This window comes from Saccopteryx bilineata, chromosome 6, assembly GCF_036850765.1.
Source record: "Saccopteryx bilineata isolate mSacBil1 chromosome 6, mSacBil1_pri_phased_curated, whole genome shotgun sequence".
Classification (NCBI taxonomy): Eukaryota; Metazoa; Chordata; class Mammalia; order Chiroptera; family Emballonuridae; genus Saccopteryx; species Saccopteryx bilineata.
This window is the reverse complement of record NC_089495.1, coordinates 196,436,212-196,454,518: the sequence shown is the minus strand read 5'-3', so window position 1 is coordinate 196,454,518 and position 18,307 is coordinate 196,436,212. Positions and strand designations below refer to the sequence as shown.

The following is an 18,307-nucleotide window of genomic DNA, read 5'->3' as shown; positions in this document are numbered from 1 at the left end:
GAAGCGCCACGTGCCCTGTCCCACGGCCGTCCTCTGAGTGCCAGCCAGGCCCTCTGCCCTCGCCTGCTCTCCACCTGGGCTCCTACTGCGTCTCCTCCCCCTGGTCCCCTCCACCGTCCTGTACTCGAGCTGCTCCTAAGAAAACATGCCTTCGCGATCACAGAGCTTTCCAGACGGCGAGGGTATATGCTCCTTCATTCAATTTACTTCTCCAAATACTTAGACCCAGGGTCCACTGGGCCCAAGGCGTCGGGCGAAACCACTGCTGATGCTTGAAGGGCTGTGTCCCCGAAGCCTTTAAAAGTGTTGCTCAAGCTTCCCCTCCTCCCTCTTCCGTGGCAAAACTGGGCACAGCGCTCACCAGCCGGCTCCAAAATCTTAAAGAGCAGGTGTCGGTCTCCGTCTGGCCCAGGGTTGGTCTTTTTACTACATCTCAGACTCTGGCTCCTGTCTGCAAATGGGTGGCGGCGCTTATTAAAAACATGGGTTAAAATGGAATAATGTGCCTGAAAATACGGTATGAAACATGATAAAAAGAGAATCATTAGGATTAAAGGAAACAATTCAGCTTTTTTTTTATATTAATAACTCAAGATTATGCATAAAAAAGATCAGTTGTTGAACTCAGGCCGCACACCTATTTTTTTTTTTCTCCTGAAAAAAGTCACACACGTCATAACTGCCACAACTCCGTGTCCAGCAAAGCACTAAGGTGCGGCCTCCGGGGCCGGCCGCGAGGGGCGGCAGCCGCGACCCCACGTGCTGAGGTCACACTGTGGCGGCTTGCCAGCCGGCAGGCCGTCACTGCTTCCTTGCTGTCACCACCACCACAAGCAAGCAAGCCTTCCTGGCACGGCTGCTCTCCTTCCTTCTAAATCACCAGGGGCTTGGAAATCAAATACAGCCTTGTTCGTAAAGAACGGTATGTAAAGTAAAGGCTATGGCCCCGGTCGCCGGCGAGACCGGGGGCTCTCCTCGGACGCAAGACAGGAGTTCCGTGTGGGTTTAGCATCGAGCAGGCAGCCCAGGGGCTCTGTTAGCATCTTCCTAGGTTCTACTCAGCACCCTCGAGGTGAGTCTTTCAAAGAAACAGAAGGCTTTGGAAGAAGAAAGGAGTTTGTACACAATGTCCAGTGGATATAGGACCACTTTCCATCTCTACACAGGACCTCGCTCAGGGTCCAGCTACAGGCCCAGATGCATTATCTGACTGTGAAATATTCAACAGCAGTGAGACCACAGGCGGATCTGATATGCGGAGGAAATTCCCACTCAGCAGTGATAACTCTCACATCCTCTATTCACCGCTTCGTGTGTTACTGCACATGACGCTCTAAGCATCTATGATATAGGCACTATCATCCCCTATTTTCCAATAAAGAGATTTAAGGCTCAGAGATGTTAATTAAAGAGCGGAGAGATGCAGCTGGCAAGCAGGATAATTAAGGAATCCCAGCCAGTCTGACCCCATAGCCAGTCCAGATGGGAATGAAAGTATCTCCGGAGACTGTTGTGAGTTCAAGGAACATTATCCGCTTCTGCTAATGAAGAGCAGCAAAGTCTAAAAGCCACCACTGAATTGAGATTTGCCACAATTCCTATGTGAATCGCCAACTCTCAAAACAATTCTCAGAAACAACCATTGTTATTTATCAGCTGCCAGGTATTTTATATGCATCACCTCAAATGGTCACAACCCCTCCTCCCCTGCCAGACCAGTAGAATTATCCCCATTGCCAGATTGGGAATCTAGGCTCAGAAAAGTGCAGTCACTTGCCTAAGGACACACAGCCGGTGAGTGGCAGGAGGCTGGATTTCTTTTTCTTTTTATTCAGTGAGAAGAGGGGAGACAGAGACAGACTCCCTCATGTGCCCCAATCAGGATCCACCCAGCAAACTCACTAGGGGGCAATGCTCTGCCCATCTGGGGGCATTGCTCCGTTACTTAGCAACTGAGCTCTTCTTAGCACCTGAGGCAGAGGCCATAGAGCCATCCTCAGTGCCCAGGGCCAACTCTCTCCAAAACAGCCATGGCCACAGGAGGGGAGGAAGAGAAAGAGAGAGAAAGAGAAGTGAGAGGGAGAGAGGTGGAGAAGCAGGTGGGCACTTCTCCTGTGTGCCCTAACCGGGAATCGAACCTGGGATATCCACATGCCAGGCTGATGCTCTACCACTGAACCAACCAGCCAGGGCCCTGGATTTCAATTCAGGTCTCTCTGACTTCAATAGGCCTATTCTCTTTCAAACATGTTGAATGACCAAGATAAAATACTATATTTCAAGGCAAACTATATATATTTTTATGATATGATCAATTTTCACAATTCAGTAGATTCTTCTGAATCTTGCACAGCTTTGACCATGAAGCGATCCCAACCTGGGAGCGAGCACAGCCTGACTGAAATCTGGGCTTGGCCAGTCCATGCGTAGCTATGTGACAGTGGGTGTGTCACATAACTGTACAGAGACCACATTTCTTCATGGCAATCCAATTCCACAGAGACTTTATTTAGATGAAATGGGATACCACGTGGCATACTGCACATGCCCTGGTTCCTGACACATGCAGGGTGCTTTAAGTATTCTTTCTTTAATTCATCTATTATTATTTTCCTTTAAAAATGAAACCGTGGCCTGACCAGTGGTAGTGCAGCGGATAAAGCATCAACCTGGAATGCTAAGGTTGCTGGTTCAAAACCCTGGGCTTGCCCGGTCAAGACACATAGGAGAAGCACTACTACAAGTTGATGCTTTCAGCTCTTCCCCGCCCCCTCCCCAAAATCAATAAATAAAATCTTTTTTAAAATATTTTTTTTAAATGAAACTATGGGTTGAGGTTTCAGATTGACAGATTGAAGATGAACCAGCCATTATTATATAAGCGAACACAGAATCTTCCATTCAAGGATAAAGCTGCTGAAAGCGACTGAGGCAATCACATAGCGCCCATTCATTCACCAACAGGAAGTGAGGACTAGGTACGGGACCAGTGCTGGGCACAGGAACTGAGTAGGGAACAGAGCAAAGTTCTGGCCATCATGACGCTTAAATTCTAGTAGGAAGGAGTCAGAAAATAAACGTGTAAATAAGTTAAAAGACTACTTAAGAGAATCAAATGCTATGAATAGAGATAGCAAAGGTCCCTCTCATGTGGCAAAGATTGAAATGGACCTCCAAGCCAGAGCATGAACTTGACTGGCCCAAGGCCCCGTGTGAAATGACCAGTGTATCTTAGCTCTGCAGTTCTCAAATTTTCATATGCATAGGAATTATCTAGTGGACTAGTGAGAACACAGATTGCTAGGCCTTACCCCCAGAGTTTACGATTCATATACTCTGTGGTGGGTCACAAGAATTGGCACTCATAAAAAGTTCCCAGGTGATTCTGATGGCCCCTAGTCTAGGGACCACACTTTGAAAACAATTACCATAAAAAAATACCTGTACAACTACACCAGAGAGCTGAGAGGCAGGAAAAGAGGAGGACGAATCCCCCAACCCCTCTCCTCCTGCCATGTCATTGCCTGCCAGGGGTCCCCATTTGCTAAACATGATCGGACACCAGAAGGCCAAGGAGAGAGGCCTCCTGGAACAGAGCAGCACAAAGAGGGGCTCCCTACAATCCCCTCCCCTGGGCCCCTTGCAAATTAAAAGGCGCTAATGGCCGCTCACTGTTCCTCGAAGTCACTAATATCTCAGCATCCCTGGCAGGTCCCTTTAACTCAACCCCACCCCATGAACAGTCCCCTGTTAAAATCTCTTGACACGTAGGAGTTGAATCCTGTTCTCTGTCAGGATCCAGAGGGATACACCACCAGACCCCAGACAGCTCCTCTAGTTTCCGAATTTGACAAAAGCTAGTCTATTTCTTCCTACAGTGACATCTATAAAATGCAAATCAAATATCAGATAATCTTTCTTTGCTACACGGATACGAATTATATATGCAACTTGCAGGAACCTGTACAGCATACACAATCAGATGGCTCTGCAAGAGCTGGGCGGGCATGAGATTGACCGATTCATTCCGGTGTGCCTGGTACTCTCCTGGTTTCAGCACTGAAGGTCCCACATCCTGGACAAACCAGGACCATGGGTCGCCCTAGCCACAGACACTTTGCTCCACCGAGCTCAGGCAGCCCCGCTCCAGCACGGGCGCCGCCACCGACAAGGGCTGGCATTTACTGAGCACCTTCCCTAAGCCTGGCCGCACACTCAGCATCTCACAGTCATCCCTTCACCGATTGCCCACAACCACCCCACACGCAAGTCACCATTATCGGCCTCATTTCACAGATGATGAAATGGAGACGCGGAGGGCTCCATAACTTGGTCAAGGTCATACAGCTTGAAAACAGCAACAGCGCCAACTTGGACCTGCATGAGATCCCAGTCTGCACCTTCACCCACTACGGTTTCCTTCCTGACAAAGCACGTGGGTCCACCTGGCCAAGGTCGGGATCTGACGAGAAAAAACAGCCAAGAACGACCAAAAGTCACAGCTGGGACCGAGCTCAGAAACTGCGGTCACAAGAGCAGAAACCGAGAGGGGTGTTATACATCCTTTATGGTAGGCACACAATGGAGAAGTTGACAGCAGGCGCTGGGTGCCTTTGTTGAATGAAAGTTAGAGGTAGAAGTACACAGGCTTCTGTATTTCAGAATCAAAGATGCTTGCAGCAAAATCTGCAAGGGTCAACACCGGATGCCGCCTACAAAGTCAAAGGCAGTCCTACCTGATGGTTTAGACTTCAGCCTCTCATTTGTGAAAACTGGAATGATAATCCCCTCTTTTAAGTACACGGGGTGGCTATCTGGGGCAGTAAATGGATTCCACAAACTAGGTCCAGCCAAAAAGTGGGTTCCTGAAAAGCTTTGTTGGCTGGAGATTCAGAGGTCTAAAGAGCACAGTCTGGGATGAACCCCTCATCTCATCGGAGTCCCGGGGCTGCAGCACCTTCAGCTACTGGGCCCCCCAGATGGAATCAGGGGGAGCCACAATAAGGGGCTCAAGTTTTGTCCCTGGACAAGCGAGGGTCCTCCTCTCGGAACTACCCTCTTATCAGGCCGGGACAGGGAAGACTTACTCGGGAGAAAAACGGCATTTTCTTAGGGAGATAGTCATTCTCTGCCATACCTCTTGCAGCCATAAAAATCTTGGCACATTCAATATCATACGGTGGTTAACTGAACTCTGAACTGGGACCAACCCAAGTGTGATCGTGGCCACGACCTTGCACCTCCAGGAAGCCAATGCTCTTACCTGAGATACGAGATTGTCACACCTGTTTCATGGGACGATGACAAGAATTGAACCAAATTTTAGAACTCCCCCAAAGGAATTCTCATGGAAAATTCTGAAGGGAGGCTTTCTTCCCAGGAACTTCAAATGAGATCTGAATTGTTTTTCCCGAGTATGAACTGAGCACAGCACTTGGCGATAAAGTGAACCACACAGAGAGCAGAAAATAGTGGCTAAGAACACAGATTCCAGCCTCAAATTGCTCAAGTTCAAGTCCCGGCTTTGCCATTCACTAGCTGTGTGAGTTTGTGATTGCTACTTAACCACTCTATGCCTCCTTTTTTTTTTTTTTCATGATAATTGTACCCATATAATAGGACTGTTATGAAGACTCTTGAAGCAACAATTAGCAAAGCCTTTGAAAACTCTCTGGCTCATTGTATTTAAAGTACACCACAGTGTGTTTGCTATTCGGTAGGCATTTCCTCTCCTGGATTTATTCCCCTGGCGTTCAGACTGAATTCCTCATGCTCTGCAGACGTACCCAGGTGCACCTGTGATTCTCATAACTTTTGAATCTGGTTCCCTATTATTATTATTCCCCTCTCATCCATCATTTCACCAAATGACTTGTCATCTCCTTGCATTTTCTGCTTTCTGTTCCAACAGGAGCCAAACGCTCCTCTCCTCTGGATACTCTTTTGGGTTTCGAAACCTTCCTACTGAGAGAGTGAGAATTCCTTCTGCTGTATTCTTACCCACCTGTCCCACCGCAGTCATTGTATGACACGAACGGTGGTCCTGGAAACAGCTTCTGGTTGCTTCGCCTGCTTGACCTAGGGTTTCATGAGGTCTTTCTTTTGAACAAACTATGGATGGTGTCAAGTAACAAAACCGATTCATCTGGAAAGGGTCGATTTTTAATATACTTAACCTCTATCAAACCTCTATCTCAAATGAGTATATTTTCAAGGGGGGAAAAAAATCAACTCTTCAAGTCAGAGACCAGAACTCCAGCCCTTAAGAAGCTCAGAAGTCATTTCACAGGTGGGAAAACTTGACCAAGGTTCACAGTATCTGTAAACATTGGAAAGACTGCAGTATGATTCCCCTGTGTCAGGTGCGCCTTCCCGGGGTCTCAGGAAAACCCACGGCCAAAGGCTGTCCCCTGGAGGACTCTGTGCAATTTCTCCATGGAGGTCCCAGGAGAGAGAAGGGGTATGGGAAGGGGATGGACAGAGGTTAGTAAGGCCCTCTCCATGGGGACCCCAATCACTCATGCTCAAATGTCTCCCTGCACCTGTGACTCAATTCTCTAGTCTTGGAGTTCCACATTGGAATCATCCTTACAGACTCTGAAAAAAAAGGGGAGGGGGACTTCCATATAGAAAATAAGTCCTAATTTATTTCAAAAGAATGACTGACAAAAAAAAAAAGTCCATATGTTTACAGTCTCCATCATCTGCACTTTACCAGCAAACATTAAACTCCAAGAGTTTTCCTTTTTAAGGAAGAAACTTAAATGCGGATACATTACCAAGAGAAATGTAGTTAACACCTATGTTCTTGATTAAGAATTACCAACTAATTCTAACCAAGTTTCTAAAGGTATGTTCCTCTCTTCAAATGAAATACAGTATTACAGAACTGCCCCTCTACCATCCCGGCCCATTTCCCCCCGTACCTCGTCTAAGGAGGTCAGCCTTCCGTTCTAATTGTTACATCCATAAAGTAGATTCTTTCTTTCTTCCTACCGAAGATGGTCTTGCTGCAGTAGACGATGAGTTTGGTCCACGAACCAGAGGAGCCTCATGTTTGTAAATACTCCTTAATGCTCAGTTATGCTCAATTCGTAGCACAAACTCTTCCAAGATGCCGAGATAAAGGGCAGTGGCCTAGCCAAACCCCGTTTCTGCACACAAGCCGGATTCCGCCCAGGCTGAAGAAATCCAAGCCCCTGAAAGTGGAGGCCAGACGATCACTTGCCCAGGGAAGATGAAGGGCCAGCTCAGGGTGTCTTGGCCCCTCCTTCCCCAAGGTCACCTTGTGGAAATGACTTCAAAAGGGCCTGGGGTTGGGACCATTATAAATGGTGACCCTCCTGCCCAATTACAGATAATGCCTAGACAAGCACAATGGGGACCTCTGGACCACGGCCGCCACCACCTGCCTGCCCCCAAGCAAACAGGTCATCTGTGAAAACAAGGGAATTCCTGGTGCAAGTCCCCACCAAAAATGCCAATGGCCCGTCTGCCCATCTGGATTTTGACAGGGCCATCCTTCACTGGACAATCTCATGGGCCCTGACCAGAAAAAAATACTGTGACTGAGTTTCTTCCGTAACGACTGTACTGTTGTCACAGCAACCGAAACGAAAAGTACAGGCAGGACATACGTTGATCCATATAATCATCTGTACACTTACATTAAAACTTCCAATCATGCTAACTTATCAAATCCTCAATGTTAGTTTTACCCGACAACCAAAAGCCCGCCGGAAACGTGTCATAAAGATCTAAACTAGCCCTGGCTGGTTGGCTCAGCGGTAGAGCATCGGCCTAGCGTGCGGAGGATCCGGGTTCGATTCCCGGCCAGGGCACACAGGAGAAGCGCCCATTTGCTTCTCCACCCCTCCGCCGCGCTTTCCTCTCTGTCTCTCTCTTCCCCTCCCGCAGCCGAGGCTCCATTGGAGCAAAGATGGCCCGGGCGCTGGGGATGGCTCTGTGGCCTCTGCCCCAGGCACTAGAGTGGCTCTGATCGCAACATGGCAACGCCCAGGATGGGCAGAGCATCGCCCCCTGGTGGGCAGAGCGTCACCCCTGGTGGGCGTGCCGGGTGGATCCCGGTCGGGCGCATGCGGGAGTCTGTCTGACTGTCTCTCCCCGTTTCCAGCTTCAGAAAAATGAAAAAAAAAAATCTAAACTAGCCTGACCTGTGGTGGTGCAGTGGATAAAGAGCCAACCTGGAAATGCTGAGGTTGCCGGTTCAAAACCCTGGGCTTGCTTGGTCAAGGCACATATGGGAGTTGATGCTTCCAGCTCCTCCCCCTTCTCTCTCACTCTCTCTCTCCCCTCTCTATAATGAATAAATAAAATCTTAAAAAAAAAAAAAAGATCTAAACTAAGTACTAACTTTTGGGAAGTCTACATGTACTACAAATATTAAAATTATATTATAGCCTGACCTGTGGTGGCGCAGTGGGCAAAGCATCAGACCTGGAACACTGAGGTCACCGGTTCAAGACCCTGGGCTTGCCTGGTCAAGGCACATATGGGAGTTGATGCTTCCAGCTCCTCCCTCCTTCTCCCTCTCTCTCTCTTTCTCTCTCTCCTCTCTAAGTGAATAAATGTGTTTTTTTAAATTATGATATATTATACCCTTAATTTGGTATTTCTTATAAATTAGTTCTTGTCGAACCTAGGTACTAAGTGTGAAAGATCTATAATCTTATGGAAACATTATAGCCCTTCAACTTTTCAAGTAAAGTTTGAAAAGTTTTCTGATGGATCTTTGCATTAATTCATTTTTACTTTCCTGACATTCCTAATTAACTTTTTTTTTTAAGATCTGCACGCATTGAATTCTGAGACAGTAAATCTCTCTTTCAAAGGCCTTTAAAGAGCAGAAGCTTGACACTGAGCTGACATGCGTGCCCAAAATAATAAAAAGAATTAAAAGATCTGGACACACTTTAAAAGTTATATTTGCATTTTTCCTCCAAGACACGAGGTTGTCTGATACTTGTCTGTTCTCTGAGGTTCCTGCGACAGGCAGCTCTTGAAATGGCTCCGGGGATCCCCACCTGGCAGTATTCAAACCCCTCTGACACCCTCCCCTTGAGTGTGATCTGGACCTATGACTTCCTTCTAAAAACAGAACAGGGCAAACCTGGTGGGCTATTACTCCCGAAATTTAGTTACGAAAGACTGACTGCTGTCCGGCTCACGCTCTCTTCTGCCCTTTCACGTGCCTGCTCTGGTGAAGCCAGCTGCCATGGGGTCACGGAGGGGCCCATCTGGCAGCTTCTAGCCAACAGCTCATGAGGAATGGAGGCCCTCAAGCCAACAACGAAATCCTCCCAACAGCCCTGTGAGTGAGCTTGGAAGTAGGTCCTTCCCCATCCGAGCCCCAGCTGACACCTGATTGCATCCTGTGACTGACTCAGAGCCAGAGAACCCCACGACTGCCACACTCGGATTCCTGACCCCAAGAAACGATGAGAAAACAAAGCCGCTACGTTTGAGGGGATAACTTGTTACACAGCAATCGATAACTAACACAGTTCCCTTAGAGGGAGATGAGGATTCGTCTCTCTCTACTTTTCAGAAAGTTGGTGCTCGGGACACACCGGCAGATGAGAGGACCCACGCACATAGGGATCAACGCCAAGATACTTAAGACAAAGAAAGGGCGACATCAACTTCTAAGCACACCTCCGACTGAAGTACATAGTATGACGATGTCCAAAAATGTATTTAATTAGAACACATTCTTGTGTAGGCAAATCAACTTCTAAGAAATCCAAGAGAGAAATGGTCCTAAATGCATGCTGTTTTAAATATCTTTCTTTTCCTATCCCTGACCTCACTAGTGGTCCCTGTTTACTCTGTTGTGCTCCAGAGTTCAAAAAAAACCACCACAATGTGCACCTCAGTTTCTGATGTCGCCACAAAAAAGAAATCAGAGCTCTTTAAAAAAAAACACAAAAAACTGACTACGTTTGTGACAGAAAACCCAGACGTGAGCCCGGAGATCCTCACTGTCACAGAAAAATAAGGGCACTCTCGAAGATGTCTAAAAGTGGTGAAGAATCCGGCCCGACCAGCCTGTGATCATTTGAGCCACAAAATGAAGCCGTGATCTTAGCCAGCTGAAGCCAGTCCAGACCTTCCAAGGCCACTCCGATCATGATGATCAAACATCAAGCGCTCTTTAAAAAGTTCTCCTTGCTGGCGTGGGGAGCCCATTAATTCATGTTTCGTTCCAAAGAGTCACATGCAGGATGGAGATGTTAGAGTGACTATAAAACCAACCCCGTGAGTCATGGGAGGACCAAGAGAAATGGATTTGTGATCTATCTGATGATTGGTATTTCAAAACCAGTGGCATAAAAGAGGGGTAAGGCAAAGTTGGGGTGATCTGAAACAGGCTTTCCAGGGTCTTGAGAAGCTGGCACTGGGAATGCAGGCGACAGCACTGCGTCCTCACCTAGAAGATGCCGAGAAAGTTCGAGGTTAAGACACCTCTTTCTAAGAACAGGATATGGACGAACAGGGTGGTGTTCTTCCCAGGTATTGATGGAAGCCCCGTACAAAAGCAGAAAAAATGCAGGTGCTGAGCTCTTTTCTCACCTCTGGAAGCCGTGGAAGCAATTCTCCCTCTGCTCCTGAGCAGGGAAGCCTCACTTCTTCTATTAAACGTCTACATCCTTGGCTTTAATGAGAAAGAAAACGAATGAATGGTCTGTTTTCTCCCTCCAGCCCCCACCAATCCATACAAGACCAAAACAGTCCAGACGCAAGAGGGCACATCTTTAATTTTAATAGACACGGCCGAGGTAGCGCTCAAAGAGGCCGCTTCGACATCCACAACTTGACAGTGAACAAAGCCACCTAATTGCTCAGATCCCTTCCAAAACGTGATCGTCTTAAACTTTTTCAATTTCCCCTCCGCCAAAATGCGGAGGGGAAAGAAGTGTTCGTTCATTGATTTTAATTCACAGTCTAAAGAGCTCAGGGAAAACAACCAAAAATTAATGCCTTTCAAATAAGAAACGCAACAAAGTCTCTTGGAAACCCACAAAGCGTTAAGTCACAGTAACGCTCTTTACCAAGCGGCCGTTTTGTGCCAGAAAGAGCTGTAAGTTTACAGGAGTTATCCCTGGCTCCAGCAGCACCAAGCCGTTGCCCCCGCCCACTTTTACAGCTGCTGAAATACGGGTTCCAAACAGAGACGTAACTTATCAGGGACACACATCATCGGCCGGGAGCCAGGATTTATACAGTTGCACAACCAACACCACCTTCCAGTTTTCAAGGCTGTCACTTGGAAATCTTTTCTCTATAAATCCCTGTTCCTGTGCCCAGCCCCAGGCAACCAGGGTGCTGCTTCTGGTCTCTAGGGGTTTCCCTTCTCTGAATATTTCATGTTAACATGTCGTCTTTTGCGTCTGGCCTGTCTCACTTAGCATAATGCCTTTTGAAGTTCGTGCCAGGCTGTAGCATCTACCGATGGGAGATATAGATAGAGCGCCCTTTCAGACATCTCCGAGAGCGTCCTTTTCCACGGGAGTCACCAGTTGATGGTCACTGGTCTTGCCTCCATCTCCAATTCGGTGGCTACTGTGAACAACGTTGCTGTGAACATTCACACGTGTGTCTCTGTGTAGACAAGAGCGTTTCCAAGTTCCTGTCGGGTACATTCCTACAAGTGGAACCACTGGATCCTACGGCGAGGGTATGCTTAACTTTTTTTAAAAAACTGTCAGACTGCTCGCCAAAGCGGCATCACCACCCTTTAGTCCAGGGGTCTCAAACTCGCGGCCCGCCGAACAATTTTGTACTGATTTTTTTTTTTGTTTTCAACTGCAGTGAGAAAAGTGTTGCGTAACAGTTGCCTTTTGTAGACCTAGTGCGGCCCGCCGAATGGCTGTGATCTTGCTCTGCGGCCCACATGCTGAGTTGAGTTTGAGACCCCTGCTTTAGTCCCTCCAACATCAGATAGAAATTTTAAGCTGAATGTTTCAGAAATTGGGAAGGCTGTATGTGTGTGTGTGTGTGTGTGTGTGTGTGTGTATATATATATATATATATATATATATATATATATTCCACTCACGCACCGGCGGCTGTGTGTGTGAAATGAAAATAAGTTTGTAACACAATGGGTCATGTCCGTGTACCAGTTGTCCACCGGCCCGATGGAGGACTCGGTGGGGCTACAGAGAGCCGCTGTCTGTGTAAATACCTGGGATGGGCCAAGTCAGGTAGTGCTGCCCGCTGGGTCACCACAGGCCAGAGGACCTCTGTTTCTCAATGGCTGCTCACCCTTTCATCACTCTGCCTTTCTGCCCCATTCATTCCCATTCTTCGCAGCTGACTTCTGGTAGGTCCCTACGCCTAGACTCCTCACTGCCTGGGTCCCTCCGTATCCTCTTTAGTACCGGAAACTCTTACTAACAAGTAACAAATAAATGGCATTATCACATTGATTTCTCCCTTTTCCAGGCTAATCAAAGTGTCCAGCAAACCCAAACCAAATTCTGAATCCCACGACCCCAGTGGGTCCCTCTGACTCCCCTGGACACAACACTAGTAGTGATCACCCCCGCCCCCCTGGCTGCATCTCACTGTTACTCATCCAGAAACAAAATCCATGGCTTGCTTCCTCTCCAAACCAACTCGACTCCATGTTGCAAGATCTGAGAGACACTCTAGCCACTTTCTAATATCTGCATGGCGTTGCCTCCTAGCCCCGAGTCTGTAATGTGCTTGCAAATGCTATTACACTTGTAGGACATGGTTTATTTTCAATAATCTCATAGCTTTTTTTTTCTTTCTTTCTTTCTGTTTTGGAATGCCACCACCCTCTCTATGTTTGCTCATTCTTTGCTTGTTTATCAAGTGCACAAAACACCTTTCCCCCACTGCCCCAGAGGGCCGTGCACTGGATTTTCAGGTGAGAGATGGAAACGAATGAGGGGGCAGGACATCCGAGGCAGGGAAGACTGGAAGAGGGAGGTGGCAGGAAGGGAGGAGGGACAAACCCAAACACTTTCCCGTTACAATGCAGAACCATGTGGCTTCTTATCAGCTCTTAGGTCCAGAAACATATGTAAAACAGCAACTATCTAAACCAGGGGTAGTCAACCTTTTTATACCTACCGCCCACTTTTGTATCTCTGTTAGTAGTAAAATTCTCTAACCGCCCACCGGTTCCACAGTAACGGTGATTTATAAAGTAGGGAAGTAAGTAACTTTACTTTATAAAATTTATAAAGCAGAGTTACAACAAGTTAAAGCATATAATAATAATTACTTACCAAGTACTTTATGTCGGATTTTAGCTAAGTTTGGCAGAATAAATCTTTATAAAACAACTTAACTATAGTTAAATCTATCCTTTTATTTATACTTTGGTTGCTCTGCTACCACCACCCCCATGAAAGCTGGAACGCCTCCTAGTGGGCGGTAGGGACCAGGTTGACTACCACTGCTCTAAACCCTTAAATGGCCACATTGTTAGTGCGTCTGTCACCTGTTAGAATATTCCATTTGAAATCTCTTTCTAAAAGTGGTGGCAGGGAATCAACCTCGGACAAGAAGGAAAACTAAAAACCATCACCAAAACCCGGCCATCCAACTGGCAGCTCCTAACTGAGCTCGCCGCCGAGGCTCCCTCGGCCTGTGTACGTGCACCGACGCCAAGCCGGGAACGGACCAGGCTCTCCGGGAGGACCCAGTCCTGCCCTGCACCAGCCTCCTGCTCTCTCTGCACACACCGCCATCGTTAGCCTCCACCAGGTCCAGTGAGGTGGCTGTAACTACCCTCTCTCTACTGATGAGGAGCTGGGGCTCCGAGAAGGGAAATGACTCGCCCAGGCTGACAGAGCTGGAGAGAAGCGGTGGCAGGATTCACACTGGGGACTTCAGATGCCGAAGCTCATCCTCACGTCCCTAAGTCAGACTGCCTCGCAACTTCAACTCCCTGGCCCTTCATTGCCGTTCGCCACCAGACACGAAGCTGCCATCTCTTCATCGTCACCAATAAATATTTATCAAGGGCCCACTGCCTACATGGCATTGCTCTTGTTTCCACAGCAACACACTGTCGGAGAGTCATGGGAGTATCCTGTGCTTAAAAGAACAATGCTGTAATGCCCTGTGATCATGGCTCTGAAAGGTGACAGTTACGCTACTTACTAGAATGGATGCCTCTCAGCTGGCAGCTCGGAACCGGCAGGAGTCCTGCCCTTCCAGGCCTGGGCCGGGGGGCAGGGGGGCAGGGAACAGCAAGAAGATATTAAATGGAAGAGGAGGAAGGTGGGGGGGGGGGGGTGACCCCATAAGATGGTCTGCTTTCACTATGAAAGCATTTGCGATTGTTGCTAAAACAGGATCCAAGCCAGGTTTGTGCATTAATTGTTCTTTTATTAGGAAACAAATCGCGCAAACCTGGGCGGGAAGTAAAATCTGATGGTGCTGCTAACGGTTCCCCAGTGGTGCCTGGCAATGGTTATTGAGTTAAAGGACCACACGGCTAACAGCCCCATCTCAAGTCAGCCCCCTCCCTCTAGGGTCCATTTTTGCTCTCAAGGTCTGAGTGCTGAAACCCAGTAGTCAACAGACCTGTCACCCTCATCTGTTCATCTGTTTCCCTCTCACCCCATCCTAAATCACGGCTTGCCACACTCCTAACAGGCTGATTTCAAAAACACATCTCCGAGCAAAAGGGAAAAACTGCCTTCTCATGACAGGCCTCCACCACTGACTCTTGGACCCCGTGGCCAACATGTTACAGCCAAACGTATCACCCCAACTGTGTCCTGAACGTCAGCTTACAGATTTGAAATTGCTTTCCAGACTGGGAATTTTCATATTAAGAGAATATGGAGAGTGCACCGCTGAATTGTAAAGTGTATTCTTTACCCAAACTTGATGAAAGTTTTTAAATAAGATAGTTTAAAGGACACCAAGCTACTGTTGTATTTGCGCTAGATGGGGATGCCCGCAATGTATGCATTTAGGGAAAAAAAGTAAGAATATCAGTCCATTTTTAAAAGTCAACATTTGCTGCATTCCTGAATTTACAAAAGCAGATGTTCATGAGGGAATGTGGGAAAAAAAGATAATCTAATTTAAATGATCTAGTTAGCATTAAACCCAAAAAAATAGATATATACAGAAAAACCCCGTTTTTGCAAATGAGCGAGGCTTAGCATACATCAAGTCTCCAGCACATCCTAATCTCACTCGTTTAAGGAGCCCTTGGAACAAATGCAGTCACTTGCTAAGTATATGCTATACTTGGTTTGCAGAAGCCTCCCAGCTCAGGTAAAACCGAAAGAAACATATGGTGACTTAACAGTAGACTTCTTCCCAAACTGTACTCCACGATTGCTTTTCTTTCCCATGTGTTCCAAACAGCAAACAAAGAAAAGGTGCTTGCTCCTCACACTTCTCTAAATGTTTTAACAAAAGGCTGCTGAATAAACACATTACTCATTTAAAAATTGAAAAGAAGTTCTATTCCTGAGATGAAAGCAACCAGATTTGCATTTTAACAGTTGTGGGCGAGCGCCACCTGGTGGGAGCCTCCGGAGCCGGCATGCTTTCAGCCCCGGACTGATCCCTAAATAGGTAAGGTTTTACCCGCACGCTATCCAAGAACGGATTGAGACCCGCAGTGGATTATTTTTCATATTGTTTTTGCCGCGGGAACGAGAGTGCTATCAATGTGAGCCAGGCTGGCCAGGGCTTGGAGGATAGGAAAATCTAAGTTACGAATCATGCCCGGGTCCTCAGGACTGTCGCTAGCATCCTCCTTTCTCTCCCCTCTCACACCTAACGCAGACCCAAATCCAGAAAAACAAGAAGTCAGCACCATCTTTAGAATGGTATTGTGGTTGTCCCTCTAATCTCCCTTGCTAATCCGACCTCTCAGCTTCACACGCCTCACAAGAAGTGTCCTAGGCGCCTAACTTCTCAGCCACGGAAACAGGCTGTCCCTTCACAGAAGTCCCACGTTCAGCTTCCACTTCCGTTTGGAGCAAGGCAGACAGACGCCAGTGCATTTCCAACAGAATGTCACTCCAGCGGTTCTTAACCTCAGAAGCAGCGTGTTTAAAGCACCCCAAAGCACCTTTCTTGTCTTCCTCTTTTCCTTTTTGCTTTCTTTCTCTCAGCGTGATAATAAAATGGGCACCGCTGGTAGTCCAACCATCCAAAACGTGCCTTTCCTAACCAAGTCCCAGCTGCGTATCTCTCAGCCTGTCCCTGTGGTCCCAGCGACCTCTGCTCGGTGTGGTCACGCGAAAGCCAACTGGTGCTAATACACTTCAAGGTGATTTTGAACTTGGAAGCACACCTTCGCCACTTCCTCCCTTCAACCCTTCCCTTCCACTGCTCTTTTGGGGGTTCAGGGCTGGGAGCTGCTGCGGTGGGGTTTGGTGGTAAGCTCCCCCAAATCGTGTGTGTGTGGGGGGGGTCTCCTGTGCATGCCAACCTTACCATCAAGAACATGCCAGGACAACCCCCCCACACACACACACACACACACACACACAGGCTGAGAACTGATTCTGCTCACCTCCGCCCCATGGTCAAACCCAAATGTGTCCCCCAAACTTTTCAGGAGCAGACATGCTCATAGCTTAAAGCCACTCTGCCTGAAGGGCCTTTAACAGGTGTGCTCATTTGCTCCGGATAAAAAACTGGAGGTAGAGAGAGGGTTTGCTCGCTCGGTCGTTAACACAAACACCTCCACTGGTGCCCTCAGCGCTTGCTTAAGGACCCGCTTAAGGGCGCAGCGCGTCTAGAGGTAGTCTACAGCTTCCTGCATATTACGGGAGAAAAGAAAAGCCACCACCCTGGCAGCCTCGGCCTGCTGGCAACCAGTCCGCCCCACGGAAAGTGCGCGCTGCGCGAGAAGCTGCCGGGGCGAGAACGCTCCACGCCGGGAGTCGCTGCCGCTTTTCATTTCGCCCCAAACACTCAAATGACAGATTCCGACAAGTGGGAGGCAGCAAGTGGAAATATTCGCAACAACCGCGGAAAGTTACTCCAGCCCTGGAGGTGGGAGGGAAGGCGGCCAGAAAGTGAAGCGGGGAACTTCGCCAAACGCGGGCCGTCGCGGGACGCCAGGAGCCGAGCACGCCGGCCCGGCGCGCCTGGACGCGGCTGCCCGCGTCTGGAGGCCGGGACTCGGGCTCCGGCCACCGGGACGCGAGTCCCCCGCGAGCCCGCACAACTTTCTCCGCCGAGGGTCCCGCGGAGGTGTCCGAGCGCCCCGGGGAGGAGCGGGGAGCCGCGCGGGCGCACTCACCTGCGGCGCTCTGTGCCCGGGCGCCGGGCAGCGGCGGCAGCTGCAGCCGCAGGAGCAGGCTGAGGGCGAGCGCGGCGAGGATCGCCATCCGGGCGGCGGCAGGCGGCTCAGCCCCTCTCCGCCGGGGCCGGGGCCGGGACTGAGGCGGGCGCGGGGCGGCCCCGCATCGCCCGCGCAGCCGCGGGCTGTGCGCGCCCTGGGCGCCCGGCTGGCTCCGCTGGGCTTCCCGAGCCGGCGCCGCTGCGCTTGAAGCCGAGGCGCCGCGCGAACTGAGGCAGGAGGCTGGGCGGGGGCGGGACGCGGGGGGCGGGGGGCGGGGGACGGGGGGCGGCGTCCCCCGAGTCCTAACGCCGCCGCCGCCGCCGTCGCCGCCGCCGCCGCCTGCCCGGCCGCTCCGCCTCGGCCGCGCACACACCCTCGCGCGCACGCCCGCGCCTGGCACAAGCCCGCGGCAGGCACACGCGGGCTCCCCCGCTCACCCTCAGCGGGGTTGGCCGGCTCGGGGCCTCTCGCACAGTCACGCGCCCACACACATTCCTCCCCCCAGCATCCACACCCGCACCCACACGGCCCACGGGGTCCTCGCCTCTTCGCCCGGCGCCGCGCCTCGCAGCCAAGATTTATCTACACGGCTGGGGCGCAGGTAGCGGGGGCGGTGGAGGGAGGAGGAAAGAAGGAGCCCCCGTTTGAACTCGGAGTAGAACAGGTGAGTACCAGGGGGGGGGGGGGTGGCGGTCAGGGTGGAAAGGGAGACAGGTGAACAGGGGTAGGGAAGGGGCATCTGCCCTAAACTGGGTCAGGTATCTGCGGGCGAGGGTCTTAGGCACGCCCTGAGATGAGAATTTCATCTAAGAGTCGACAACTCCGCCCCCACCACACTGCACACACACACACACACACACACACACGCACACGCACTCTTCTGGGCTCATGGCTGACCGCGTCGCTATCACCCCACGCCCCCACCTGCTCAGCCGCCCAAGGTATCCCTCTTATTCACCTACATCCCTCCCTTGTCCCCAC

At 49.7% G+C, this 18,307-nt stretch overlaps 1 protein-coding gene across 13 annotated transcripts in view; it reads right to left on the bottom strand.

The window, feature by feature from the left end:
* The window catches only part of PTPRT (protein tyrosine phosphatase receptor type T), a 956,692-nt gene extending 939,258 nt beyond the window's left edge, over positions 1-17,434 (bottom strand). For 12 of the 13 annotated variants that reach the window (XM_066235857.1, XM_066235861.1, XM_066235858.1 and 9 more), the window contains exon 1: positions 17,285-17,434. In XM_066235857.1, coding sequence (XP_066091954.1) covers positions 17,285-17,372 — 88 coding nt within the window. In that variant the 5' untranslated portion in view covers positions 17,373-17,434. The remainder of the gene's footprint in view (positions 1-17,284) is intronic. The other variant, XM_066235870.1, reaches the window with a different exon arrangement.
* Between the last annotated feature and the right edge of the window lie 873 nt (positions 17,435-18,307).